The following is a 27,601-nucleotide window of genomic DNA, read 5'->3' as shown; positions in this document are numbered from 1 at the left end:
TCTAAAATCAGGTTTATATAACCGCCCTCTCCGTCCACCGTGGTGGTGAGTTTTCCTCAAGATCCTCTGGACTAAACCAATAGCTCAGACTCGGCACATGCGTTGTGTGATACATTTCTGCTGTTCACAACACAGTTTATTGCTCAAATCCCTTAATATTTTGGGTAATGTAAAAAAAACAGAACTAAATCACGTTTTTAATGAGTTTAAAGACGGTATTAGCTGTACAGCTGAACATCTGAACACGACAATTGGCACAGTCCGCACTTTTCTGTTTGAATTTGGGCACTGAAGTCGGCGCAGGCTCCCATGATGCCTTGCGCGGGTTTGTAACGAATTTAGGCGCCATTTTCAAGTTGGATTTTCCTCATCACAGCGAAAATAAACGGGCTCGGATTTATGCTATTTTTATATTTAAAAATTACAAACGCGTTTTTAGGCAGTCGACACGTTTGGGTTACATAGGAGAGCGTTTTCAAACCTGAGAGGTAAGCGGTTTTAATTTAGTCACGGAGCTTGTTAGAGAGGCAGTATTGTTTTCAGCAGCTATTAGGGGGAATATCACTGACTGACGGCAGACTGATTTTAATGTAAAGCTGGAAGTAGACTATTAACTGCATTTTTATAGTATACACGTGCAAATAGTCAACCGTTAAGACATAAATCAACATACAGGAACTATGTTAAAAAGTTAACTATGCTAAATAACTTTTACTTACGAGCGAAATACATTTAACTTAGTTAATGCTAGCTTAGCAAAACTAGCTAAAATAGCGTTAGTTAACTTAGCTGTCTAGTTATGTAACTGTTAACTGACAAGCTAGACTAACGCGAGCTGGCTAACGTTAGCTAGCTAGGTTAACTAACATTAATTTGGTTCAACTAGCTAGCTAGTTAGCATTCACGTTTTTTGTTATTAGGAACATGTAAGCAGAAAACAACATTTAAACATTAATCTAATAACGTTACTCCCACGCTGTGTTGTGGTTTAAGGTTTTCATTGCATTTGTTTTCTAACTAATACTTTCATTTGGATCTAACGTTATAACAATTAACTTACATTAGCTAAGCTAGGTTACTAAATGTATTTTAAATACGATTCAAAATATCGGATATATTAGCTAGGTTAGCTATATAAAACGTCGCTCTAGATAGCTTGCTACAACTCCGTAACATATCCTAACTATTTAGATTAACTAATTTAGCGTTAAGTTATTAAAAAAACAAGCTATATTTTAACCCTTGTTAATTTAAAGCTAGATTACCTAAATTAGCTTACTAGCTAGTTAACTATACACGTGTTAACCTAACACTCGGGCTCCTTACATCTAGTTAGCTAACCTTGCTAGCTAAAAGTATTGGATGGAGCACAATAATTCTTCCAGACAACACCGTTTTCCAATGCCTCACAGCTTAATGCTGGGGGGGCTTTATAGCTAGTTACGATAACTTTTTAGTTAACGTAGCTAAGCTACCATAGTGCCAGCATGTTCATGTTTATCTACCCCAGGGAGTTCAAGCTAGTTAAATTTCCTATATTGGCAGTGTTTCTCTAAAGGGACTAGACAGGCTGTGTGTGTCAAACCCACCAATGCATGTAGTTAGCTGGCGTTCATTAGATGGTGTGTACACAAAAATATTGGACATATTATGTAGGTAGGTAGGTTAACTTATCAAGCTAGCTAGTGTAGTTGTAACGTTATATACTATCTTCCTCACTCTTTATCTAGTTAGCAAACTAGCTATTATAGTCTGTCTATTTGTGACTAACTAGGATTAGTTGGCTAACTAACTACTAGTCTAAATGCAGATTGGCGCCACTAATCAATAATAAATAAAAAAATATCTAGTGTAATAATAGGTGCTTGTATAAATGTGTAATTGCACTTAAACAAGATAACGTTAGTTTTTTTTATTAGCAGAAACAAATGTAGTTCGCCTTGGCAGCATCAATTCGCCCTTTCGCGTCTCATAGCTCGTTGTTGACAGAGAGAAACGTCACCATTTTTTTTTTCATCGTCGTGCTAGTGCAGGGCAACTCTTGACGCTTTGTGTGTGTGAGCAGTGAAACTTTGGTGTTTGGTAGTTAACCTAGCTAGTTGGCCACCGTGCAAATCGTCAGCGTTAGAAAATACGTTAGAGCTTATTTTACGGATATTCGGCGGGGAAATATCAAATTAAACCAAAGCTACTTTTTAAACTAGGCTTTTTTATTATTTAAGATATTTTTAACCCATGAACAGCTATTCGCCTAACTGTTGGAGACGGTGGATGTTCACGTCAATGCTTAATTATTCTTTAAACGCTTTTTTTTTTTTGTGAATTACTAGCTAACTCGCGTTACTACAGCGTATACACGGAGGCAGGCTTGCCAACCTCTGACAACAACAAAGACAGGACAGGTCCAGCCAAGTCTATCTAGCTAACATATCGGTCTCATTCATGCTGCTGCTGGAAGTAGTCGAGGAGTTTAATGCATCGCAAAAAGACCAAGTAACCTGAATCAACGTCGTGTGGATACTCTCGATTATTTATTATTGATTTTTTGTTTTACTCTGGAGAGGAGATGGATATGAAGGAGAATGATTATGATGATCATAATGATGAGCACCGGCTACACTGGACCGAGTCACCGATTCAGGCCGGGTTGGATCTATTAAAGCTAGCCATGATTACTGACCCCTGCCCAATTTCTCCTTCAGATTTTAGCCAATCATGCCAGGAAAAACGACCAAGTCCTCCACTGCTGCTAAACGAGGAAAAGGGTCTCAGGATGACTCTGACGAGGAGATACACCAAGCCCCCACTAAAGAAGCTCGCTCGGGTGACCAAGACCTGCCACCAGCACCCAACACTAATGGTAAGAAACAAAGGATTGCTCTACTTTTTGCTCTTTGGCAACAACATATTAAGGTTGTCTTTACTCTGGGTGTCGCGTATGGTATTTTTGGACGCGTGTTTTTGTGAGTTTATAGTTATATGGTTATTTTTGTGGTTGTTATAGTTGCTTTAATATTAATATGGACGTATGCAATGTAAGCTGGTATATTTTATGTTTTTAGTTTAGTTTGAAATGATAAAGACAGGAGTCTTAGTAGTGTTGTTTTTGTTGGGACAAGTTTTAAATAATTGACCTAAAGCATTAACTTAGCTCTGCTGTCCTTATTCTACAGAAGTTTTTGTACCCCTTCTCTATGTATATCTTCTTTCTGTGTGTTTTCTAACTTGTTTTTATTTTTTTGTTTTGTTTTGAACGAAAACGTGTTAATAAAGTTTCTGTCTCCATCTTATTCGTGAACTAACAATTTAGTGTAATCTGTCTTGATAGGTGCGTCTTTTGTCCGGTTTGGAAAAAGAGGCTTAAAGTTGTCAGTTAGCAAACAGGCTGCTAACTTTTACCGTTTTTACCGAACAGCTTGCTGTGTAATAGGCTGGTCTTAATAACTCCCTGAATACATTTCTTATGATCTTTAGCTAGGGGACTTGTTTACCTAGGATATATTGTTCTCGTCCATATATACCAACACATGCGACTCATTCTTTTGCTAGCAACAACACGTAGCCAGCTATAATAACAACGAAATTTCACCCCTCTTTGATCGCTTACGTGCTGTTAAAGCGTCTCAAGTGTCATTTATTTTTAATGATTTTCCCTTATTCAGAGTGGACAGTAAACAACTCAGTTGAAGTTTGCTCCAGTCCCTCCAGTTCTTTGTTCTTCTCTGAGCTCAGAGCTTTTACGGTTTGTTTGTTTGTTTTTGTTTCTTTTTTCTTTTTCTTCGCTCCGACTCTCCCCTCCCCCACTCTTTTATGCCCCCACCTGAAATGAATGACTGACTTCTTTGAATAAATGTGAACTTTTTTTCCACCGTTTACCCCTTTTTTGTTGTCCAGATGCAGCTCCCGGGGAGCCTGCCGAGGCAGTGGTGGATAATCGAAGTTTGGAGGAGATCCTCGGTAGCATCCCTCCACCCCCGCCCCCAGCGATGACCAATGAACCGGGCGCTCCTCGTCTGATGATCACTCACATCGTCAATCGCAATTTTAAATCATACGCTGGGGAGCAGATTCTGGGACCTTTCCACAAGGTAAGACAAGGAACCCTGATTGAGATTATTTAGTTGGGAAGAGTGTCAATTAATCCTGATCACATTATATTAGGCTAAGTAATTGTAATAATTGTAGTGAACTAGAATATTTTTTTTTTGCTAGTATCACATTATTTTAACAGCTTTTGACATTATGAATTTTTGTTTTTAGAACACTGAATCGGTCAAGTTGGTTTATTTATTTTACTGTATTTTTGTTTGTGCTTATTTATTTATTTATTTTTACATTTTAGTGAAGATTGTTTGTTTTCTCAATTGTGATTATTTAGGCTTTTAATATTTGGTAGGCATATTTAAAAAAAAATGTTAAGAATTGAAACTTTTTTGTCATGGTGTATATACATAACCTATTAAAATCATTGTTGGAAGAAATTATCCAATGTTTTTAAATTTAGAAAAAAAATCCTTGTGCTCGTCAGTGTTACTATGCATCATTTGTGTAAAATTTAATACATATTTTAAAACTATTTCCTCAGATGTTTTTATCTAGGTGGGAATATTGTAAGAAACATTGTAATATAACTTTGTTAGGTGAAAATAGTGGTGTGTGTGTGTGTTGTGTAAGAGAGATCTGGCAAAAATATACAATCAGTATACTTTATATTATAAGCTGCTGTTTTAATTGGAAGTGTATCATATGTAATTATCTCTTATTTGTTCAGTTTGAATGTTGGATTAAACACTATGCTTGTGCCACAATATTTTGGAGGGGAAATACAATTTGAAGGGAATTGTATAATTTTATAATGGGCTGACCTCCAGTCCAGGTTGCTTGTTTCTAAGCAGTTACTATATAGTGGTTGTTCTATATAATTAGTCAATATTGGAATTATTATTATTATGGTTATTATTATAGTTATTATTGTTTTTATTTATTTACATTATTTCTAAGCTGAGTTGTTTCAGTTGATTATGCAAGGAATTAAACATAATTAAAGTGAACATCTCTAAGTAATGACATTAGAAATAACCCAAAAATTAACCTAATCGTTATTTATTTTATTTTTTATTTTTTTATTTTTTTGGGGGGGGGGGGGGGGGGGGGTACTTACAACCAATCTGATTTTTGTCTTGTCATTCTGCACCTTACCCTTAATTATATAGTGTTTGTATGTGTTTTGGTGTGTTCTCTTTGATATTTCTTTCAGTCTTAGGAAAAAAAAGTCATATACTAAGATTTGCTTTTTACACTACTTTAGTTGTGTTTGCAGGGGGATTGTTTGTATGTAGCATACAAATATTTGCACCTATTGTTTCTTAATAACTGTCATCATTCCCAGTTGTGTAAAATTAAAATGTGACATTAACCCATTTGCTTTTATCCTTTTTGCAGCGGTTTTCCTGTATTATTGGTCCAAACGGCAGTGGAAAGTCCAATGTGATCGACTCCATGCTCTTTGTGTTTGGATACAGAGCTCAAAAAATCCGATCCAAAAAGCTGTCTGTCCTTATTCACAGTTCTGATGAGCACAAGGACATCCAGAGCTGCACTGTAGAGGTGCACTTCCAGAAGATTGTTGATAAGGTAAAATAAATATTTGTTTTTTAATACACACAATTGCTTTCAGGAAACACACATTGTTATTGAAGTATATTGTAAATATATTTATTTGTGCTTGTCACACCCTCTGCATTCTGTTGTTTCATGTGGAGTGTAATTTAATTTAATATGGGAAATTGACTCAACAAATATTAGTGAAGTTGGTTGGAAAAGCTGGATGTCTTTTAGTTTATTGATATTCTATATTTTTATTTTATTATTTCTGGTAGAGAAATTACACATTGAAAACATTGGTGTTTTTTTGTTCATATTCTTTTTAGTATTTTAGTACTCACTGAAATATTTTTTCCTAATGTGAATTTATATTTATTTATTACTCTTGGGTGCTAGAGTGTGGTGTTAGTTTGTATATGTTTGTTTAATTGTTTTTAGTATATTTTGTAAGGAAGCAATTTATTTTAGTGCCTGTAATTGTGGATGTACACGAACATCAGTGTAGTGCAGTGTAACTAAGTATAGTAATCCAAATCTGTATGCATTGTAAATGTGGTGTAGTTGTGTGTTGTAGACTGCTTTAAATTTCACACTTCATACTACTTTTATTATTTTTATATCTATAATATTATTAGCCTTTTTATGTGTTTGGGATGAAGGTATTTCCTCTCTCTCTGCTTTAGCATGTCAGCATATTTTATCCAGAACCAACTGCTGTGTTTTGGATTATGGTATATGTCCTGAGAATGGCTTATAATATACACAGTTCTTTACTTCCTTTTTAAAGCAGATATTATAATTTTGTATCATCTCTAGGTGTGTGTGTTTGTGTGTCTGCTGAGAAGCTAAGCTGGTTTGTTTGTGCCCCTCCCCCCATTTCAGGAAGGAGATGACTACGATGTCATCCCCAACAGCAAGTTCCATGTTTCAAGAACAGCCGGTAAAGATAATTCCTCAGCCTACCACATCAATGGCAAAAAGGCCACTTTTAAAGATGTTGGGACAGTGCTTCGTAGCCATGGCATTGACCTTGACCACAACAGATTTCTTATTCTACAGGTAAAAAAACATTTCTTCATTTTAGCTTTTTCCCCAGCAATTACTTTATTATTTAACCAGTTGGTTAATTTTTACTAGCATATTTTGTCTTCTACATCAACATGGAAGTGCAAGGCACTGTGCTAAAAATAAGTTAAGAATGCTTATTTAAATGGAAGTGGAACCAAGCAAATCTTATGGACACTTCGTTCCAGTCCTTGAACTACTATAGCAGCGCATCATGGTTTTCAACATAGTGGAAAAGGTGCAAACCATAATTTGCTGCTTTAGAGTTTTAAAGGGATTGCATATCGGAGCCACACTGGACCTAGGGAAAAGGTCATTTGGAATCTGTAACAGAAAAGTCATTGGAGCTCTCAGAAAGGTCAGGGTTCAACATCTCTCTGCTATGCCTTCCCCACTTCAGCAGCACGTAAATATTGGTGTGTGAGAAAATAAAGTCTAACCCCAATATTACTTGTGCTGCTTCAGTGAGGCAGGGTCAAGCATCCTCATTTTTTATATCTACATCTTTCAGTATAATTTAATTTATAATTGTGTGTGTGTGTGTGTGTGTTTTTGTTTTTTACATTTTTTCCCCCAAAGCTTAATTTCTTTTATCTTTTAATTTTTATTTTAAGGGATTTAGGATAAGTTAGGAGGGATCTTTGAAAATAAAGTCTTGATCTAGTTCTATGTGGAGTAAAATAATAATATTAATAAAAATAAGTTTCATTTATTAAAGACGATGGCAAGATTTTACATCAATAGGCATGTAATTGTCTGTTCTCTTTGCTAGTCATTAGTGTGACTTTTTTCATTTTGAAGTTGGTTGGAAACTGTGCAGTCCCATAAATTAGCTATGGCTGATCATGTATGTACTGTACCTGCATTTTAGAATTTATAATATTAATATAAGTAAATTAGTTATCCTCATGATTTTAATTTTGTCTCAGCAATTTGTATTTATTTAACCCCTATGGATATTTGTCCCTTTTTATTTGTTCTATTATTTTGTCCATGCGTTCTGCTGCTTCCCATATTTACACTCTCATTTCTCAAAGCAAATATTAAGATTAATTGGCTGCAGAAGTACATCCATGTTAATCTATTCTTGTTTGTTTGTTATGTATTTATTTTATTTTTTTAAGTCCATGTTTGATTTGATCATATCTGTTTCTACTGAATTTAGGCTATACATTATGCTTCAGTGTGTGGATTTTTATTGATTGATTGATTGATTCATTTGTTTTCAATTCTGAAACTTGAAAATGGTACCCTGACTCTGGTTTCGCCACTTCATATTTTCTTTTTCAATTTTTTTGTTTCCGCTAGTTTATGCTAAATTGAATATTTTCAAATTTGAAAATGTTAAAGCAGTAATGGTTTTGTTTCTTATACTGACATTTGTTGTAAAACCTTTATATAAATAAAATTTAATTGAAACAGTTGTGCTACTTGAAATAGTGTTTATGCATTATTCATATTGGTGGTGGGGCTATTAACCATAATGCATTTAATTGTGCAACTGGATAGAATTAGTCTAAGGTGTGTGTCTGTGTGTGTGTGTCTGTCTCTGTCTTTTCATCAGGGGGAAGTGGAGCAGATTGCTATGATGAAGCCTAAAGGCCAGACAGAGCATGACGAAGGTATGCTGGAATACCTTGAGGACATTATTGGCTCCTGCCGACTCAAAGAGCCTATCAACACTTTGTGCAGACGAGTGGAGCTACTCAATGAACAGAGAGGAGAAAAGGTAAACTTAAACACTCAAACACTGCTAAAACCTCTGAAGCTGATTTGTCTGCATTATAAAGTATTATATAAAAGCATTATATACACTGATGTGATGTTTAATCCTTATAAATATTTTTGTATGATATTTGTTATTTGAAGAGGATACTTTTGGGTGTGAATTTGAAACTTTTTACATTTGTCAATTTCAAGGATTCAAGGATACTTTGTCATTTGCATCACAAGTGACAGACATATTTTGCAGAAAATGGATAGTCTTAACTGGCACTGAAAAACGAATGTATCATTTTATATTATCAAATACTTTGTATTGCCAGTAGTTTGGGCTGTAGTTTGATTTGTTTAATATCTATTTTTTAGTGTTATGTATGCCAATAGAAATCAGGTCCTTTGTGTAAGTGATCATCATTAGCGTTTGAGACTAGACAAATATGACATTGGGGGAAATTGTAAAGTTTAAATTAAAATAGAAGAAGAAATAAGAGTCATTTTCAGCTCTTATGTAGGAAGTTTGGCAATAAGTATACCATTTAAAATAATTAAATATTTACATTTATTTTTGAAATTGAGTTGGCAAAAACCTGACTAAAATGTTCCCATCAGTAAATTACTAAAATGTTACTAAACCAACTTTTAAGTGAAAATTGGCAGTTTTTGATGTAATGCTTCTGAATTGCTCCATGACCCTTTAGCTGAGTAATGGGATTATTTTTATATATTTATTTCATTCCAGTCAGCAGTTAGTCCTGTGTATGTGTCAGTCTTACCTTAAAACATCACCAAAAACCCATTTCAGCACACACACACACACACACACACATTCACTTTCAAAATTTTAAGTATTTATTTATTCATATGTTTTAGGAGAACTGTTTGAAAGTGTAAGATTCTTAAATCCCTGTACCGAATGTACTATTTTGAGGTTTTTCTTCTATTGCAACCATGCAGCTGTATTGTTTGATTTATGTGATTATATTGTGTATACAATCTCTACACTAAGTTTTGCTGACTGTGCAGTCTTGGCTTATTTATTTTGGCTGAAGTTTTCAGTTCAGGGATGTCTTTTCTCTTTACATGTCAGCTTTTTACAAAAAGATCAAGCATTGAATCATATGACTTGATTCACCAACTGTTTTTTTTTTATTATTATATAATTATTTTTACTTGCTTTTTAATTGTATGTAATTCTAGTTTAAACTGGATGAGCTGTGGAAATCAGGGCACTGTGCATATAGTCATAACTGTGCCAACAAGGGCTCCCCTTTTTATTTATTTTCTGGTCTGCCAAGAACAATTGCAAAAACATTTCGGCAATAAAAAAACTGAGTGATGGTAAGATTTATGTATTTAATTATTTTAATTATGATGCAGAGCTGCTAGTTTTTGGTTTGCATGCAGTGGGAGTAGTGCTGTGAGGTTTGTTTGCTGGATATGCAGAGGTTTTCTTTAATGACTTGCATTCTACATGCTCAGATTCTTAAGTTAGGGTCAGCATATAAACTTTGACTGGCACAGAAAGGCAGTTATTTATTTAGAATTATGTATAATTTATGTAAAAGAGTATGGCTTGGCAATATGACAGAACTCCTCTTTCTATGCTTCAGAGAAATGATTATTACGATTTGATAAATTTTAACAAGTATAATTTTATGTATCCCACTAACACCAGAAACACAGCATACTATATAATTAAATAGTTAATATCTATATTTAAGTACTATATAGATTTTTAATAATAAATATAGCATAGTTGTGCTCTTGGTGGAATTTCTTATTCATTAATCTGCACCCTGTATTGTTTTAAAATGGTCATAATAATGCTGCTATTATTTATTTTATTATTATTATTATTATTTTTTTTTAGCATTATTTGCACAAGACTGTTGAGTTTCATCTGTCCAGCAACTAAACTATTTCCACAACCATCCATCCAACCACATTCTTTTTTTATTATTATCAAGTTGCACATACACAAGTTTTGAATATACAGATGTTGAGTACATATTGCTCAGCCATACTGAAGTGCAAAATTGGAAGAATATGTGAAATCTTTAAAGCAATAAGCAGAATTTTTATCAAGGGCCGCAAATAATAATAATAATAATAATAATTTACTTGATATTTATTAATTTTCTTTTAGGTCTCAAGACCTGTGTTTTGTTCTTGGCAGAAAGTATTAAGTGTTTGGCAATCACAAAGCTGTTCAAACTTTTAGGTCTGCAGTGTAAATATGTAGACTATTAAGAACTTGTTATTTTTGATTAAATGTAATAACACTAAAACAATCATTATGTAAAGGATTTAAAATGAGGGGTATTTAAAAGTCTGTCTTACTCTTGCATTTGCAGCTGAATCGTGTGAAGATGGTGGAGAAGGATAAAAATGCCCTGGAGGGTGAGAAGAACAAAGCGGTAGAGTTTCTCACTTTGGAAAATGACATGTTCAAGAAGAGGAGCCAACTCTGCCAGTTCTATGTGTAAGACCAATAAATTACTCCTTTTAAATAATTAAATCATATAGCTAAAATAAATAGAACTTCCTTTGAGTACACTTTGTAGAGGAATGCAAAGCTAAGGTTAAACCTGTGACACAAAAGTCAATGTATTTTGTGGTTGTTTTTGTGAAAAATTCCATAAATCTCTCATTTCGGTTTATTGGTTTTCACTTTTATGTTCCGCCTCGTGACTGCCCACACGGTTGAACGTTTTTGTTTTAACTTTGTGCTAAGAAGTTGCTGATTAGTTTACGTATCCTACTGTTTGTTTTTACTGGGCTAGTAGTAATGGCTGTGTGGTTTGACTCTTGTGTGTAAATATTTATTTCTATATGTATGTATTTTATATAAGGACTGCACAATATATTTTCATGTTTTAAAAATACAGAAATGCTGTTTTTGCATATAAACCCACTTATTTATTAATCTGTATTCTTAGAAGCCTTATCCTGCACAGTTAAAATTCTCTCTAAATATTGCAATTATATCTTAAATCATTTTATAATATAAAGCAATCACATAATGTTCAGAGAATATTGAATTTTTCTGCAAAATGGAAGTTTTTTTTTTTTTTTCCTTTTCTTGCATGGTTGTCCAAATTAACCCATTAAAATCTTAAAGCTGGGAGGACATAAAGTATATGTAATCAATATTTTTGAAGCTTTATATATTGTTAATATTTGTTTGAACGTGCTAAAACATGGCTAGTGTGTTTGGCAATTTAACTGGTGTAGTACAGTTTCGTACAGGTGTAAATGATTTTTTTTTTTTTTTTTTTTTGTGAATTGCTCCCATTACAGCTAATTTTATTAACGCAACTTAATTTTCCAGCTTTTTGTTGCAAACATTGATGTGTTGCTGGTTCAAGTTCTAAATTAATTTGATTTTTTTTCCCCATGCAATTTAGGATGTTACACTCAATGAGTTTGGTTCTGTGCTAAATGCTGTTAGCTAGTTAGGCTAAAGGCCACTACCTCTGCCCTGTCTGAAACTGTTAAGAGTTAAAATGCCCATTTGAGTTGCATTGTATCATCTGATATGTTGTGCAGTGAATTGTGAAATGGGCTACAAATGTATAGAAAAATGGACAAATTATTACAATCTTTATTTAAAAAAAAGAGAGAGAGAATTTTAAAGATTGTGCTGCTGCTCTAATGTGACCCACAGGCCTTGTGTTTGACACACATGCACTAATGGAAACTTGTAGGAGAAGGGGTCTGTCTGTAACTTAAAATCATGTGCATTTAAAATGTTGCACCAAGCTATATTGGATATTTAATTTCATTTATTTATTTATATTAATTGACTTGTGTATATACCAGTATTTATTTATAGGTTGAGAAAATTTTGTAAAAACTATTTTAGAGGGTGTAGGGAAATGAAAGAGAAAAAAAAATCCCAATTAAAAACGAGATGGAGAATACAGAACATTTTAATAGCCCATAGCGAAGGTTAATATTGGGTTTTAAAGCTTTTATGTGATCTCTTATACGTTTCAAGCCAATTTTACAATAATGGAACAATTGACATGAAGACTGAAGTCACAGACACTTCATGTGATAATGGCAAGGCAATCTGCATGCTGTTGTACACGCAACTGCTGTTAATTTGTTTCTCACAAAGCTGCGGTAAGCTTTTGAAGCATATATAAGAGTGATTTAACAGACTGTGTTGTGATTATTTTCTGGACTTGAGTTTCAGATTGTAAGTGGTGTCAGATTCCACCTGAGAACAAAGCCATCCATCAGCAGGCCTGACTGCACATGCCATGTCATCTTAGAGCACATGGTTACAGTCGCAGACATCTAGCCTCTGCCCTGAAAGTGCCTTCAGATAAGGTCCTGAATTGAAATTGTTTAAATGGACAATACACAACACTTTTACTAATACATTAAGTATAGCCGCAATCATGAAAAATACAAAACGTTACAAACCTTACAACGACTGTAAAACTGGAATCTTACTCATGTGGAGTTAGTTGGAGTTTAGCGGTTTATCCTTCTCATTATTTTTTTTTCCCTCCCCCTTATAAATTGAAAGTAACAGTATTTAGTTGAAAGGGGGCAAAATATTGTGATTAATGGCATCTGTTTCCTGATATTTCCTGACACAATCATCCCTGTAATGTCTAATATATTCATTCTTAAAAATGGTGGTCTGGTAGGTTTGTTGGATGTAACTGCTCTCTAAATTTCAAATTGCAATTTATTTACATTAACTTGTATTAGAATACTGCTCTATGCAATTACACACTTGATGTATAAGCAGCCTTTATAATGCTGTTTAAATTCTTTTTGTTCCATAATGCGTCTTTTTATATCTTTATCTGTAAATGGTGGATTTTGGAACTTAGTTTCTTTTTAGAATTAAAAAAATAAAGCCTATGTTTGGGCTAGTGGTCGAGCACTGTTTAAACCTGTAGGTGCCAGACAGGAAGGAACTGCCTTGCTCATGCCTTATTGAAGTATTATATTGGCTGTGCTGTCTGTTAGTGGGTACACTGTGCTCTCTCCCTACATAACCACTAGTGAGTTGTTGTTCCTAGCACGTAGGCTGCTCTGTGATGCTGCATCAGCACCGGTGGCTGTGACTGACCTAACGTATATTAAAGAAAGCAAGTGTTAGGATAATCTTTTTTTGATGCTCCTTAAATCTCCCAAAAACTAGAGCATTGTTCACACTGGAGGCAAATTTGGATTTGTTTCTCAAATCAGATCTGTTGAAATGACTGTCCACACTGTTATTTGCAAGTGATGAGTTCGGATTTGTGTGTCTGGACATCACAAATGTATCTGCAGGGACTGCTATGGTAATAAGTGCATTGCCAGTAACAAACCACTCTGTATAACCATTCTGTAAACTCATTACTTTGGATTTGATGAGGTTGCCGTTTGTCGTGTTGTAAGTGATGCAAAAAGCATGTTGATATCCAATTTAATTGTGTACAGTGTCCCGAGTTTAGACACATTTGTACAATTTTGGTTGTAATGAAATTTCAGTCAAATTGAAACAACATTTGGAGGTTCATTAAAATGTGATTACAATCAGAATTGTAAAATATTACTTGGCTGGCTGTTTGAACAAAGCCTAGGAGCTTGAAGTTGGTTGGGGAATTTACGTTTCAAAATTGTAAGAGATTTTAATATAAAGGTATTCTTTAAATAGAAATTTAAGTTTGGTATTGTTCAGTTAGAGCTTTTTTTTCCCCCTGGCACTGTTTAATTTAAATTATAAGCTAGTAATTCTTGTCTGTGTCTATGCTGTCTTTTTTGGACCACTGTGTTTATGCAGGGCTCTTATCTTAACTGCCCTTTTTCCTTCCCCTTGTCCTTTTTCACCACAGACCGAACGTTTAAATATTCTAGGAAAAGCCTTAACTGCAGTCTTTTGTGTTCAAATGCTAGTGCTAGTTTTTCCTGAACTAGTAGTCTGAAAGTAAGTCATATCTAATTAAAAAAAGCAACAATGAGTGTCTGTCTTGTAGCAAATCGCTCCCTCCCCCTTCTTTGCACAGAATTGTCTCCACTGTTTTTTAAATGCATGTGTTGGTTTTGTCAGGCATGATTTGCAGCAGCGTGTGGCTGAAAAGGAAGCAGAGAAACAGCAGATCCAGGAGGACACCAAGGGACTGACTGAAAAAAGCAACCAGCTCACAGAGGAAATGAAGGGGAAGAACGAGGCCCTGAAGAATGTGGAGAAGTAAGAAAGAGGTCCTAACTCATTTGTGCTTGCAGGGTTGGGGTTACTTATCTATTATTATTATTATTACTATTATTATTATTATTGTGTGCATGTGTGAGAGGTGTATACTTTAGGGGGGGGGATTTGGGGGGCGGACGGCACAGTTCATCTCAAAATATTTAGTTGGTATATCAGTTGGCTCCCATTGTCCCCCTCTCAGCATTGTTTCTTTTGTATTCCCGCGGCTAAAAGGAGCACAAGTTGAACTGCCTGTCCTGTACGCTCATTACCCCACCCTCCTCTTTCTCTGAAATGGCAATTTAGGGACATTCAGAGCTCAGGTTTCTCAGCTCAGCGGAGTGTTGTGTTGTCTCTACAGGAAATTGGGCAAGCTGACTAAGTTCATTGAGAACCAGAAGGAGAAATTCACCCAGCTGGACCTCCAGGATGTAGAGGTGCGCGAGAAGCTCAAACACACCAAGACCAAAACCAAGAAACTTCACAAACAGCTGCAGAAGGACAAGGAGAAGGTGTGTTCCTGCTGCATTATGAAAAGTACACACACTCACATACAGTATACCAGTGGCATAACACTTTCATATCTACCTGCAGGTTTGAAAGTCTTGTATTTTTGAGTAAGCAAGTTACCTACATGTGTGCACTATAATCCTAAGCACTCTGACTTTAAGGATTAGTTGATGTGGTTTCTAAACACATTTCACTTTTTAATAATGCCACTCACAGCTGTTGTTGGAGTTGTTGAAATATCTAGGAGGTAAGAAATTTTATCAAGTGATTTAGCATCCTATTACAGGAATTCAGTGAGCTCCTTACAACCTTCCATACTTTCTCTAATGTTCAGAAAGGCAGACTGCATGTGGCAGCAAGACTAAATGAAACATCTGTATGCAGTGAGTAAGATGTGTCCTAATACTTTAGTCTATAGAGTGTATATATCAACTAAACATTTGTCCGTTTGCAATTTTATGGTAAGAGTCTACCTGTAAGGTTAAAAGTCCTCATGAGATTCATCTTATTGGCTTCTATTAATAAATAGTGATGCTGTGTTTTATAACGGCTCCATTTGCCTGACAACTTTTATATTATTTTTTTTTTTGCCAAGGCCAACCAAAACAAGAACCATTGAAATATGCTTTTCTAGAACATATAAAAACATAGGCATGAACTCCATTTCCCCCTACATTACATTACATAAGTTAATTTGTTGCATGCATCAGCAGCACTGTTAAACAAGTACATTCATTTTGTAGAACTATAAAATTATCTTGCATGCCTTTTTGGTTCCACCGTTAATCATGTTTTAGATGGTGGTAATAACCTCAATTTTTGTTCAATTCACAAAGTTCCCTTTGGGTAAACTGGCGGTAATTACTCCCGGGAGGTACCTCTACTTGTACATGTAGCAATATAGCACAAAATTAACATGTTTATGACTCCACAGGCAATCTGTTTTACAACTTGTGGCTACTATAGGTTTCGGCTTTGTGCCTTTCCGTGATTGTCCATCTGACGTGCCACTTCAGGGAGATTACACACAGGTTTACACCCCTGACCTTGTTTTCTCAAACTGTAAAAGTTTTCTTTACTTGTCCACTTTTTTTTTTTTTCCTTAAAATAACTTGTTTAATGCTTCTTGCTTTCCGCACGTTTTTCTGTTCCCTTGCCTTGTTGGCTTTCGGAAAGCCAAAATAATCTGGCTGTAATAAATGCCTGAGATGTTTGGGGAAGAAGGCGAGCAGGCAGGAGGGGAGTGTTGTCAAGGCAGGGCAGTCCCGCTCTCTGGGGTGCAGTGTTCTGTAGCATGCCTGTGAAGTATAGCTTTGTGTAACAATCACAGCAGCCAGTTTCCCTTTTTACTTATTTACCTACAAAATAAAGCCTATATTAATGACCCTGTTATTCTCCCACCTCATCCACCCACCCACTGTCAGGAAACCTGGGTTTACACAGCTGTCTGGCACCTATAATCTGAAAGAAGCAGACAGAGATAGGGATAAAAAAAGCACACTGTCTCTAGTAGTAGTGTTTCTCTGACTCATCAAATATAGCTGTTGTCTCCTCAGCTGCATGTGACCTCACCATTGCATCTTTTAAGTCTTGGTATTTGGGTAGTTGATCGAATTAGAAAGATCCAAATTATTCATAATACACTTGCTTACTTTAAATTTTTATTCAGAGTTTCATCTCTTTTCTTTTTTTTTTTTTTTTTTTCTTTTTTTTTGTGATGTTAGGGGGCAGGGTAGGGTTGTCCTCCATTTTCCTCTTTCCCTCATCCCAACCCAACCCCAAAATTAAATTGGATAATAGGTTGCAGTCTGCCCAATTCATCTTTGTCACTGTTGTTTTTTTCACTTTAATTTATTACAGTTCAAGTTATCAGCTACAGATGATGAAAGTGATTCTTTTCTTTTTATACATCATTAGTTTTATTCAGATGTTTACCAGATTTTTCATGTTTATTTTGGTCAGTTGGAAGAGGTGAGAAATGTCCCTGCCAGCAGTGAGAAGATCATTACAGAAGCCTCTGCCCAAAAGGAAGAGTTGGAGAAGCAGAAAGTGAAGGAAGAGGAGTCCCTGGCCCAAGTGATGGAGAGTCTTAAGGAGGAGACCAGCGGCCTGCAGAATGAGAAAGAGGTTTGTTACACTAGAATTAATAGTACATGATACTTTATTTAGTGCCTCCTGTGCTACTCTCTCAGATGTTGATATACAGTGAGGTATGTTTGCTAAGTGGTCATCGACACATTCCTACAGCCTCTGAACTTTAAAATTTGGAAAAGGAAATCGGTGATTTGGTGTGTTACTGTCTTCAACCAAGCCCACCATGTGCAGTTGTAAGCCCACATTTAAGCCCAATGTGGTCATTGGCTGATGTTTGACTTATTGTGAGCAGCAAAGCAATACTCAAGTGTGAGCAAGCAGTCTGGCTACTGGATGGATTTCTGGCATGTAGTCAGAGATTTTGGTGTTTCACTGGTTAAGCAATTTCAATATATTTCCATAAATTTCATTGACATGACCTGGAACAGCTGACACTGTTGATTCGGATTTGAAAAGAATAGTTGTAACTGCAGTGCCATTGTTGAGTCCAGGGGTTTCCAAACTTTTACAAATTTAGCACACTGGTCTTCAAAAAAATATTGAATTGATTTTGTTGCCTCAGTATACAACAATGATGGTTAAAAACCATACAATACGAATAACCTTTCAGTCAGAATCACATGTTAACATAACTAGCCAACTAGCTTTGCCAGTTATGTGACTGTACTATGCAAAACCAAGTATTGATAGATTTTATGTAATTAATTTGCAAAAATGTCACATTTTTAGACAACAATTGTATGTTAAATTTTTGCTAATTGGGGAAAAAATTAACTTCGCAAAACAGAAAATAAGCAATAATACCACTGTGGCCCACTGGTTTAGACATTTAGGTTTGGATGAACCTAGTGCTGGACGATATGGCCAAAATTTATATCATGATATATTCCTTAAATTTCGGTCGATACGATATAATTTCGATATCGATAAATACTTTGAAGGCCTCAGAAAAAGAATCCCTGCAATCTCTGCAGCTTGCACTGCAAATTTAAATTCTTATTTAACTGTGTATTTGCACTTTTTGTATCAATCTATCTAATGGAAATCTGTACCTACTACTGTATGAAAATGTTTTTTAAGTCTTTGAAACCTCCTTTCACAAAAACTTTAATACTTTAGAAATAAAAGTAGTCAAAATAAATCAATGCTCAATTTTATTTGCATATAGCAAAATAATAACATGACATCCCTGTCAAACATAAGCCTATATAACTATTACAAATAAAAATAACTTTAAATTACAAGAGGCAGAGCTTCTTATTCATTGTAAACAAATTTAACAGATTAAAACAAAAGTGTTTTAACTAGGATATATAATACAAGAAGCCTTTATATACATAAAAGCAACAAGATTTTCCCGTCAAATAAACAAACCTATAGGATTTTTCAACTATAAATAACTTAGTGGCAACATAATCTATTAAAGTGCTTTAGTCAGAATACAAGAGGTATTCAACATGATATCAACGGCAAATAAACAAACCTAAAGGATTCATAAACTTTAAATAACTTAGTTTCAACATAATCTATTAAAGTGCTTTAGTCAGAATACAAGAGGTATTCAACATGATATCCACGTCAAATAAACAAACCTAAAGGATTCATAAACTTTAAATAACTTAGTTTCAACATAATCTATTAAAGTGCTTCAGTCAATATAAGGAAAATATTGTATGTAGTGAAGATGCTTGAGGTGGTGGAACAGATTAGATGTATTAACGTTACGCTGCTTGTCGGCTCCACTCACCGGCACAATTTGCAGCAAAGCGGCAAGCGAGCGGACCCGCGGCTGGGCGAGCGGACCCGCGGCTGGGCGCGCGGAGCCGCGGATGAGCGAGCGGAGGCGCGGCTGGGCGAGCGGATGAGCGAGCGGAGGCGCGGATGAGCGAGCGGAGGCGCGGATGAGCGAGCGGAGGCGCGGATGAGCGAGCGGACCCGCGGATGAGCGAGCGGACCCGCGGCTGGGCCAGCGGAGCCGCGGATGAGTGAGCGGACGCGCGAATGGGCGAGCGAAACAGCGGCTGACCGAACCGAGTCTACCCTAGCCTTGGATCCGCTCGTCCCGGCTCCGTTTCGAGACATTTTAGATGCGTAGCGGAGCGGACCTGAACCTAACCTAGCCTAGCCTAGCCTAGCCATTTTAACCTAGCCTAGCCTATCTGGCTACGTGCCTGTGTGATTGCGTCATCACGCACTGAGGTAGCACAGCTATGGGGGCTGAATGTGTTTGGCTCTGCGGCGAGCTGACGCCAGTAAAAAACGCCTGTCCGTGACAGATTCTGTACATAATACATATCGATATACCACAAAAGTGATATCACCGTTATTGAAACATTTCTTATCGCGATAAATACCGATATCGAATTATTGTCCAGGCCTAGATGAACCAGTGTGAAGTTACTATTATCTGCCACTCCGTTGAGCTTCCACATCCTCTACATGTTCGGGTACGAACTAATGCGTAGAATACAGCACATGGCCAACTAAATTGCATCGACTGCGTAAACTTTCTCTAACTGGGAGCAGCTTGAGCTCACTAGATTACTTCCTTCCTGTCCTGAGGAATTGATTGGTCCTCAAACATTGGCTTGTCCACAGCATACCATATGAGCCATAACACCAATTGTGGCTTATGATAAGTGATTCTTGACTGCACTGCCTGTGTGCCCTGTTGGGACAGAGTGAAGTTATGTTTCTGCAAACGAGGGTTCATAGAACTGACCAGCTATTTGTGTGTTCTGATCTGACTTTGAAGCAGAGATATTCACAGTAGCTAGATGTTATTTTTGTCTGGCCGGCTTTCCACTGCAGCTGCTGAAAAAAAGAAAGCTCTTTTTGTATTGTAACATCTTAGTCTGTCTTAAAAGGGAATTTCCTTAGCTGACATCTGCACAACAGTTGTATAAGATTCATTGTGCAAATTTTGGTGACTGCAATGTTTGTGTCATCAGCTAGCCTGTAATCTACATTACTGTAACTCAAAAGCTAAAAATATACAATAATTTAAGCTTGAGACCCCCCCCATGGCATAATTACACTACACCCCACCTCCACATGTAAAACAAATTGACCTATTACAATTTAACACGGTATGATGTGTGTTGTTTCTATATCTTCACCTTAAATTTTTGTTGGGTAGTTCTGAGTTTATGGACACAAATGTTCAGACTTGCTTCTTCTTTTTTTTTCCTGCAGCAAAAAGAGAAGGAGCTCCTGGAGCTGAGTAAGGCAGTGAATGAGACACGCTCACAGATGGATGTAGCTCAGTCAGAGTTGGACATCTACCTTAGCCAACACAACACAGCAGTTTCACAGCTCAACCAAGCGAAAGAGACCTTGCAGGGCACTGCTGACACACTTCGTGAGAGAAGATCTGCCATCAAAGACTTGCAGGTCAAAATACCAAAGTGTGAGCAGGAGCTTAAGAAGGTAAATCTAACTGGATTTTTTTTGTCTTGTTTGTTTTATAAACAAAACTAAAGAGTGGTGAAAAACTTGTGTAAATACTTTTCGTATTGCATTGCTAAAGTATGATATACAAATCTGTGTGTGTAGGATGAACAGGAGCTGGAACAGATCTCTGGGCAGGATGGGGAGGCCAGGGGAGTGGTAAGTGACCTGAGGCAGAAGGTTGAAGAGGCAAAAAGCTCTTTGTCCTCCAACCGCAGCAGAGGAAAAGTGCTGGATGCCCTCATGCAGCAAAAACAGAGTGGCAAGATCCCTGGCATCCTTGGACGCCTGGTAAGATGTTTGTTTTATATGTGGAATGCATATAACAATGTAATTTTATTCCTCTTGTCTGTTGTTGTATGTAATGTGATCTGGAGTGTTGCGTTTTGATTGTAAAAGAGGATTTGAATATGATTTTACTCCAGGGTGACTTGGGGGCCATTGATGAGAGGTATGATGTTGCCATTTCTTCAAGCTGTGGCTCGCTTGATAACATCTTGGTGGACACCATCGACACAGCCCAGAAATGCGTTGTTTTCCTCAAGTCTCAGAATATCGGAGTGGCCACTTTTATTGGTCTAGATAAGGTATGAATATGATCACTGGGACAGCATTGTATGAACATGCTTTAAATAAAACCATTAGATTTTATTATTATCGTGAAACCAAGCCTTGTTTCCTTTGTTTTGTTTTTAGATGAAGGTTTGGGAAAAAAATATGGTTGCCATTTCCACACCTGAGAACATTCCCCGGTTGTTTGACATGGTGAAGGTGAAGGATGAATCCGTCCGACCTGCGTTCTACTTTGCCCTGAGAGACACGCTTGTTGCTAAAGATCTGGAGCAAGCCACTAGAGTGGCCTTCCAGAAAGATAAACGCTGGAGAGTGGTTACTTTGCAGGGACAGATCATCGAACAGTCTGGTGGGATGGTTTCTGTGTCAAAAACATGCCAGAATACACTTTTTTACCTTCTTTTGCACACATTAAATCTTTTAATTCTTTGTTTCTCTAAAGGCACCATGACTGGAGGAGGAGGACGTGTAATGAAAGGCAGAATGGGCTCCTCTATTGGCACCGAAGTAACACAGGAACAGGTGAGATCACAAACCCACTTCCATCTGTTCCACATTAGACCAGTCTTTGGGTCCATCGTGTATCTGACTCTGCGTGTTTGTGTAGCTGGACCGTATGGAGAGTGCACTGAATGAGAAGGTGGTGCAGCTGCAGGGCTGGCAGCAGAGGAAACAGCAGCTCGAGGAGAAGGTGCACAAACAAAGACGGGAGCTCAGAGACATGAAGAACACATTGGAGAAATACACAGCCAGCATTCAGGTTAGCCAAAATACACGCCTCAAAAGGGCCTCTAAATGCCCTGACCGATTAAAAAGGAAAGGATTGCTATGTGTATTCTCTCAGCACCTTTAGGGGGGGAAATGGTTGCATCTTTCGTGCAAGTCTGTACAGTGTAAAAATCTGTAGTATAGCCCCAAATTAATCAAATCAAATTATTTGAAGCTATACTTTGATACCATTATTAAGAGTGACATAAATAGGTTATGAGCATCATCATCATCCCTCTTTCTTTCCTTCCTTCTATAGAGTCTTGAAGAGCAAGAGATGCTCATGAAGTCTCAGATGAAAGGGTTGGAAGCAAATGTTCTCGCTGCTGCCCCAGACAAGGCTAAGCAAAAACAAATGGAGAAGAGCCTGGATGCCTTCAAGAAAAGTAGGTTACTATAAATCTGATTGCACTATTGTTTGTATAATTTAATAAACAAGTTAAAGTCTAGATTACAACGAAATTCATATTTTTTTTTAAAAATCAAGTGTTAAACATTCTGTCTGCTGATGCCCGCTAAATTCAGCTGAATGAGTTAGACCAGCAGTTGAGAACTCTGTCCTGGATGGCCAAATTCCTGCACAGTTCTGTGGTTTCCTGCTCAAGAACACCTGATTCAACTCACCTGTTGAAGTGCCAGGTTTAGTAGCTGTGTTGAAGCATTTGTTAAATCAGCAAACTATGCTGGACTTTAGCCCTCGATTCAACCCTGAACAGGTGGAAAATTTGGAACTGTGAAGCACTGTGGCTCTCCAAGACAGAGAGGAAGTTTAAGTGACTGCAAGGTTTAACAAAACTACAAATTAACCCTCGTATGTTTGTCTTCCTAAAGACTTTGAGGCTGCCTCCAACAAGGCAGGAAAGGTCGAGGCTGAGGTAAAGCGACTTCACACCCTGATTGTGGATATAAACAGCCACAAACTGAAGGCCCAGCAGGACAAACTAGATAAGGTCAACAAAGAACTGGACGAATGTTCCTCAGCTATTACTAAAGCCCAAGTGGCTATCAAGACCGCAGGAAGGTGAGTGAAACTGTCTGTCTGGTTGATTTAAATTCCCTTTCCTTCTAAACAGTTAAACGTTGAATATCAATGACTGGAGAAACATCATAGTAAATATGTTAATGACTTAATTGACCGTGCATACTTTGACAAGTTGAATTATCCACCTATAGATAAATCAAAGGATTAACCAGGCACTTCAAGAAAAGAGTTAAAAGGAAATTCTGTCTGGCTTATTTTTTAACTAATTCATCTGTCCTCCTCTTTTTCAACACAGAAACCTAAAGAAGTCTGAGGAAATAGTTGAACGTCTAGAAACAGAGACTAAAGAGAATGAGAAGCTCATGGAGGAGCTAATGGAGCAGTTAAAGAAACTGGAGGAACAAGCAGGAGAGATCATGAAGACTTGCCAAGATGCTGAGGTACCGATTTCATGGGATTTATTAAAGTTTTGGTCCCACTTGTAACTGTAGTTACACATTAAGTCCATGTAGTAACAATGTAATTACTGGCTGTGCACATTATGTAATTGCATACATTTTTTTTTTTTTACTGTCCGTATTCTATTGTGTGTAATAGGGTAGGTATTTCTCCTACAGCTCTAGTCTGTCATGCAATTAGGGCTGTGATTGTGTTTGAATACTAAGTGTCATTACTCAGACTTTATCATGGCAATATGGACAAATATTCTGTCTAACTGGCATTGATGCAAAGGTGTAATATATTTAACCTGTGTAACTGTAATCATTCAGTAACAATGTGTACTTCACCAGTAGTTACAATGTTATTACATGGATTATTAATGCGGTGTAACAGAACAGAAAATAAATTCACAGTTCGGTTCATACTGCGGTATAAACCCCACGGTTCGGTACAGTTGGTGGTAAAAACAATAGAGAGGCTGGGCGCTCTGTATAGCCTCACATTTATTAACTTCGTAACAACAGTGGAATTTTATTATATTTGTGGTTTATTTTACACTCCTCTGTATGTTTATACAAGTTTTCAGTAGGATCTAAACTGAAAAAAGTGCTTAAAAATACTTCAATAATTGCTTGGGACCTGTCTAATTTCACATCTTAATAGCAGTGGGGATGAGTAGTACCGTGACGATTCATAAAGAATACACATACCGTTACACCCCTAGTAACTACAGTTATTAGACATGTTTATTATAATGTTTTTGTGTTTTGATTTATTTATTTATTTATTTTACTTCTTTTTGCTTTGTCATACAACTTTAAGTTTAAGTAGTTACAACTCGTCTACATGTAAAAATGTCACACATTAATCATAATTTATTAGGTTTTCCCATAAATGCTTAACTTAACCTCTTACTGACAGTGCCTGTGGTTTGTCTTATCTGTAGGAGGCACTGCCTGAAGTGCAGGAAGAGCATCGTGGAGTGCTACAAGAGATTAAGGCTGTTCAGGAAAAAGAGCATGCTCTGCAGAAAGAATCCTTGAACATCCGGCTGAAAGTTGAGCAGATCGACACAGCTATTTCTGAGTGCCAGAGTAAGAGCAAGCACTGGGATAAAGAGGTAAGCATTATTTTTAGAATGGAAGCATTTTGTGTGGAATAAACTTTCTACTATTAATAACTAAAGCTTAATTGTTCGTTAAAATTGTGTAATTGGATTACATTGCTATTATATCGTCAATGCATCAGTGGCATTAAATGGTCATTAAATTATATTGTTTCCAGAAATTATTATTTCTGGAACAATATAGCGTCCAAAAATAAGTTATTGTGACTGACTGAAGATAAATTGCCGGTCACACCCTTTATTTTAAAAATAAAAAAAATAGATTACTGCATTGTCACTCTTTGATATTTTTTCTTCAGGCCACAAAGATCGTTCTGCATTCTATTGATGATAAACCAGCAGAGGAACTGCCTAAGCTGACCCCAGAGGATTTGGCGGCCATTAAGAACCCAGATGTTATTAAAAATGAGATTGCTCTGCTGGAAGACCGCTGTGCCCGGATGAAGCCCAACTTGGGAGCTATAGCAGAGTTTAAAAAGAAGGTACAGGGATGTTATCTTGATGTATTAGCTTTTGATATTACAAGGTACATGTGAACCTTGGTATCTCCCAAGCTCTGAGGAAGTTTTTTCCCTTTGCCTCTGTTGCTCACTAGAGGTTCTGTGTTGTATATTCAATGTTTTTTTTTTTCTTTCTAATTCAGTTGTTTTTGATGAGGCAAGGAAATTATCCAACACAAATTTGTTTTGTACTTTTTTAGTCCATGTTGCTAATCTTTTATTGCTCTCACAATATATATTTTGTGCATGTTTGTGTGTAAATGTGCAGGAGGAGCTGTATTTGCAGAGAGTAGCTGAACTGGATGAGATCACCACCCAGAGAGATGATTTCAAGCGAGGGTGTGAAGATTTGCGGAAGCAGAGACTGAACGAGTTCATGGCTGGCTTCAACATTATCACCAACAAGCTGAAAGAGAACTACCAGATGTTGACACTAGGGGGTGATGCAGAGCTGGAGCTGGTGGACTGCCTGGACCCGTTTTCTGAGGGCATCATGTTTAGGTGGGAACACCTGTGATGCAAAGTGTAGTGCATTAGGAAAACATTTACATGACAGATATTCCTTGTTTAGTTATAATTTAATCATTAGTTTTGAAGTCTTTGTGAAGGACCTGCAGATGCTGGTAATCTAAAGGGCCTTTTTTAAATACCTAATGTTGAATGTGCACATTTTTTATCTTCAATGCAATTTCTTTTAACTATTCGTGGCGTATTTAAGAATGTGCATTGTGTCTTTTATCCTCATAAATGTGACAGCAAGTTAACTAAGTTCTTTTATGTTATCAGTGTGCGTCCTCCTAAAAAGAGCTGGAAGAAGATCTATAACTTGTCTGGAGGAGAGAAAACTCTGAGCTCTCTGGCTTTGGTTTTTGCTCTGCATCACTTTAAGCCCACACCTCTTTACTTCATGGACGAGATAGATGCTGCGCTGGACTTCAAGAACGTGTCCATTGTGGCCTGCTACATTTATGTGAGTTATATTTGTGGTCTTTAGATGAGGATTGTTAATCGTACTGCTCTCTAAAACTTCTCGTTGGTAACATCTGACTTTTTGTAAATGCATATGACTGACTTCACTCAATATTTTGTTTGGTAATCTTCTTGTTCCTACTCTACTGCAGTACTTGTCCTTTTTTTCCAGCCCACTAATGATTTTAGGATTATTTTGTAGTTCTATAATTACTGGCTGACTTAATCCTTCTGTTTATCTGCATATTTTATCTTTTTCACCCTGTTTTTCAATGTTTAGGACCCCACAGAGCAGGTGCCTAATTCAGTGTCACTGCTGAACTGAGAATCGTTTATAAATATCCAGCCAACTGCATACAGTGGGACTACTAACACAGCCAGTATCTACTAGGTGTACTAGGACCCTGGCACAAGGGTCTTATACAGTTGCCAGTTAGTGGACACTGTTTAAAAACTACAGCAGCACTGCTGTCTGAATCTCTCATAACAGTGCAACACTAACCGACTACCAACCCTGCCAGTGCCAAGAATGACCCACCTACCTGTTCTATGGGGCTCTGAACATTTGAAGACCTGGGTGACAGGATGCTAACATTAATAAATAAACTGATGGACTAAAGTTTGTAATTACAGAACTACAAAGTGCTCCTGTATGATCAGTGGAGCTGAAGAAAAGGCCAATGAGTGTAGAAATAAAGAAGTCGTATTAATTAACTAAGTGGCCCCAGTATGTGTATAGTGTCTTGTCTCCTAAAGGGAATAAAGTTAGATTTTAAAATGCACGTTCAGGTCTACACCACCAAACATTAGTGTATTGAATTGTGCTCTTTGAATTTGAATTGGTCAAGTATTTTGAGGTTTCAAAGAATAAAACCATTGTATGTAAAAGTTTTAGTATTAGTTAAGCCTATTTAGTTTTTCATCAGGCGTCTAGACATTTCTGGTCAAATGACAACAGCTTGGTCAGGCATTTGATTTACAAGACGTTAAAACCTTAATGTCCCTCAAAACAATTACGTGTTCTGTTTTTTAAATCTCTTTCTTAACAGGAGCAAACCAAGAATGCTCAATTCATCATTATTTCTCTGAGGAACAATATGTTCGAGATGGCTGACCGTCTGATCGGCATCTACAAGACACACAACACCACCAAGAATGTTGGCATCAACCCCAAAACCATTGTCCTCAAAGATGTTGAAGTTGCATGAGGATAAAATAAGTATTGTCATGATAACATCAATGTGTTTCATATTCATCTGTCTTCTTTTTTCCCATGAATTTAATTACACATACTTGCACTGTTTTTACTATTCTTTTTCCTGTGTAATTTTAAACCTATTTCCTCTTTTACTGTCCTTCTTAAATAAGCTGCTGTTTATACAATTAAAGTTTATATAAAGATGTACAATGATTTGTTTTTGCTTTTTCTGGAGACCACTTCTCCCATCCAGCAGAAAAAAGTATGTACCAATAAGTGTAAAAAATATATGTTGACATTGTTCCATTCCCTTAATTTCTATACAAATGAAGTGAAAAATCTTACTGGAAACATCAACCAGTGTGTGTGTGCATTTGGGGACCCAGATTTGTGTAATTAT

The 27,601-nt window shown here is 36.7% G+C and overlaps 1 protein-coding gene across 1 annotated transcript; it reads left to right on the top strand.

Annotated features, from left to right (window-relative positions):
* Positions 1-315: 315 nt before the first annotated feature.
* smc4 (structural maintenance of chromosomes 4) lies at positions 316-27,411 on the top strand. The gene is made up of 24 exons (XM_007258396.4): positions 316-488; positions 2,703-2,860; positions 3,895-4,088; positions 5,443-5,634; positions 6,487-6,663; positions 8,234-8,398; positions 10,746-10,873; positions 14,450-14,590; positions 14,952-15,102; positions 17,063-17,227; positions 20,390-20,623; positions 20,750-20,935; positions 21,070-21,231; positions 21,341-21,566; positions 21,660-21,739; positions 21,825-21,977; positions 22,245-22,371; positions 22,817-23,006; positions 23,263-23,407; positions 24,355-24,528; positions 24,834-25,016; positions 25,303-25,535; positions 25,821-26,004; positions 27,053-27,411. Exons 2-24 carry the CDS (start codon positions 2,716-2,718, stop codon positions 27,209-27,211), a joined length of 3,894 nt encoding a protein of 1,297 aa, XP_007258458.3. The 5' UTR covers positions 316-488; positions 2,703-2,715; the 3' UTR covers positions 27,212-27,411.
* The last annotated feature ends 190 nt before the right edge of the window (positions 27,412-27,601 follow it).

Source organism: Astyanax mexicanus, chromosome 4 (assembly GCF_023375975.1).
Source record: "Astyanax mexicanus isolate ESR-SI-001 chromosome 4, AstMex3_surface, whole genome shotgun sequence".
Lineage (NCBI taxonomy): Eukaryota > Metazoa > Chordata > Actinopteri > Characiformes > Acestrorhamphidae > Astyanax > Astyanax mexicanus.
Note: the sequence above shows the minus strand (reverse complement) of the source record. Positions and strands in the feature narration are given on the sequence as shown.